The sequence below is a fragment of the Portunus trituberculatus genome, chromosome 14 (assembly GCF_017591435.1).
Source record: "Portunus trituberculatus isolate SZX2019 chromosome 14, ASM1759143v1, whole genome shotgun sequence".
Classification (NCBI taxonomy): Eukaryota; Metazoa; Arthropoda; class Malacostraca; order Decapoda; family Portunidae; genus Portunus; species Portunus trituberculatus.
In genome coordinates this window covers 10,224,559-10,226,683 of record NC_059268.1, presented here as the reverse complement: position 1 = coordinate 10,226,683, position 2,125 = coordinate 10,224,559, and the positions used below count along the sequence as shown (strand labels likewise).

General features: G+C 34.3%; 1 protein-coding gene across 1 annotated transcript in view; it reads left to right on the top strand.

Annotated features, from left to right (window-relative positions):
• LOC123503436 overlaps nt 1-323 on the top strand; it is a 2,950-nt gene extending 2,627 nt beyond the window's left edge. Inside the window, exons 2-3 of the mRNA XM_045253199.1 lie at nt 1-60; nt 230-323. The exon at nt 1-60 is cut by the window's left edge and continues 363 nt beyond it. Coding sequence (XP_045109134.1) covers nt 1-60; nt 230-323 — 154 coding nt within the window. The remainder of the gene's footprint in view (nt 61-229) is intronic.
• The last annotated feature ends 1,802 nt before the right edge of the window (nt 324-2,125 follow it).

Below are 2,125 nucleotides of genomic sequence, written 5' to 3'. Positions count from 1 at the left end.
CCTTGAAGAATCTATAATGGCTCAGGAAAGGAAGCAAGAAGCAGAACAGGCTAAGTACATGTACTACACACAAAAACTAGAGTACCTGAAACAAACAAATAAAAAATAGTAATAAAGATATAAATAATGTACTATTTGTTTTTGTTTGTAACCACTCAACCAAATATTAGTGTTAACACAAAATTAACTGCAGTTTCTATATGCTCAACCTACAATCTACTTACTTCAGGTATGGGAGAGAAAAAAAAAAAACTACTTACATGAGAATAACACCAATCTCAGCAGTCATGACACTGGTGTCTCATCACTCATCAATGCTGTAAAAGAAAGACATTGATTTACTGCTTGATGTTGTATCACACATATATATATATATATATATATATATATATATATATATATATATATATATATATATATATATATATATATATATATATACTACAGAACAATTGATAATGTAGTCAATGCCACACTCATAAAAATCAGTGAAAAATAATTAAGAAAGAATCATTTAAGTTAGTTGTGAAAGTGTGTTAATTATTTTTTTAGATGTTGCTGAGATACACATTCATCATAACCCATTTAAATATTGTAAGGCTGAACAGTGATACTGTGGTATCTGTGAAGAACTCTATCTTTTCAATAGTGGGTGACTGGCAGAGAGTGAGGCAAGGAAGATGAAATCACCAACATAACAGTGCACACACAACAAAACAAGACATATAAATATAAATAACAAAGTGACAGAGGAAAAAACTGAAGAATGCTACTATAATCAGCATTATGGGTTGTGTTACTTACTTGAAGTGAAGCACAACAAATTCATCCCTGTAAAGGATTACTTCATGGCGACTTTGAACTTTCTGTGCTGGAGTCGCTCCTCGTTGCCTCCATCCACGGCTGCAGCAAGATGTTCTTCTTCCTCAGGAAGAATGATGTTTCTTGCTTTGCAGATGTTGTGCAGCAATGCACAAACCTCTACAATTTGGCAGACCTTGGATGGAGGACCAACTTCTCACTGTGTAGCATGTGAAAATGTCGCTTCAGCTGCCCGATGCCTCTCAACAATGCTGCAGGTTTTTGTTGTGGGCCCTGAAATTAATATAGATTTCAATCTTACAATGCAGTACTTGAAAGTGGTATGATGCATTAATTTAATTTCTGCAAACATTTAGGTTATGTCATGTATAAGGTTAAGTTAAGATTCATTGTATGATAATGATTTATGACATGATAGCTTAAACATTATGAAACATATACAAAAAAATCTCTAGTATAACATTGGTTAGGTTAATATATTCACATGAAAACTTAGAATAAAAAGAAGAAACTCTTAAATATTTGGAAATTTTCTTGAAATTTACTTGTTGTATTGGTGATTCAACCAACACACCTTACATAATTATAGCCCTCTGCTGGGTCTACATTTTACTTTATAGAGCATTTCTAGCCCCATTTTACCTTGTCAGATATTAATGATAAATTTACTTTTGGGGATCCAGAGGGGCAAAGCTTCCACAATGTTAAATTACTCTACCTTATCAGTTGTTCTGGTCAAGTTTACTCTACCTTAATGGGGGATGATGTCAACCCAATGAGGAGGTTACAAAATGTTAGGTTAGGTTACTTCATCTTATGGAGGAATCCAGTAAGGTAGGGGGTATATAGGGTCAAGATTGTGTGAAACTGCAATAATACTTCCAAATTACATAATTAATTAATTTAGCACTTTACTTTAGTTTATATGAAAAAGTGTAACTATGGGAGGTAAATAATTAGTTTTGTGTTTAGTGTGATGTGGGATAATTAATTAGATAACTTTTTATCTAAATTTTACTACTCAGTAGCTTACCTGTTATAAGAAGACTGCTCCAGGCTGTGGTCTGAGGTATGGAGTCAGTAGTCACTTCTTGCTGGGATAGTCACTATCTCCCAGTAAGTGACACCCAGCTGGGACGATGCCGTTGTCAAATATCGTGCAGAGTCCACTTTGAACAAGTATTCTTGCATCGTGAACCGATCCCGGCCACTTTGCAACCACATCAATAATGTGGTATCAAGCATCAAACACAAACTGCACGTTGATGCTGTAGTATCTCTTCCTGTTGACAAACTCTACCTT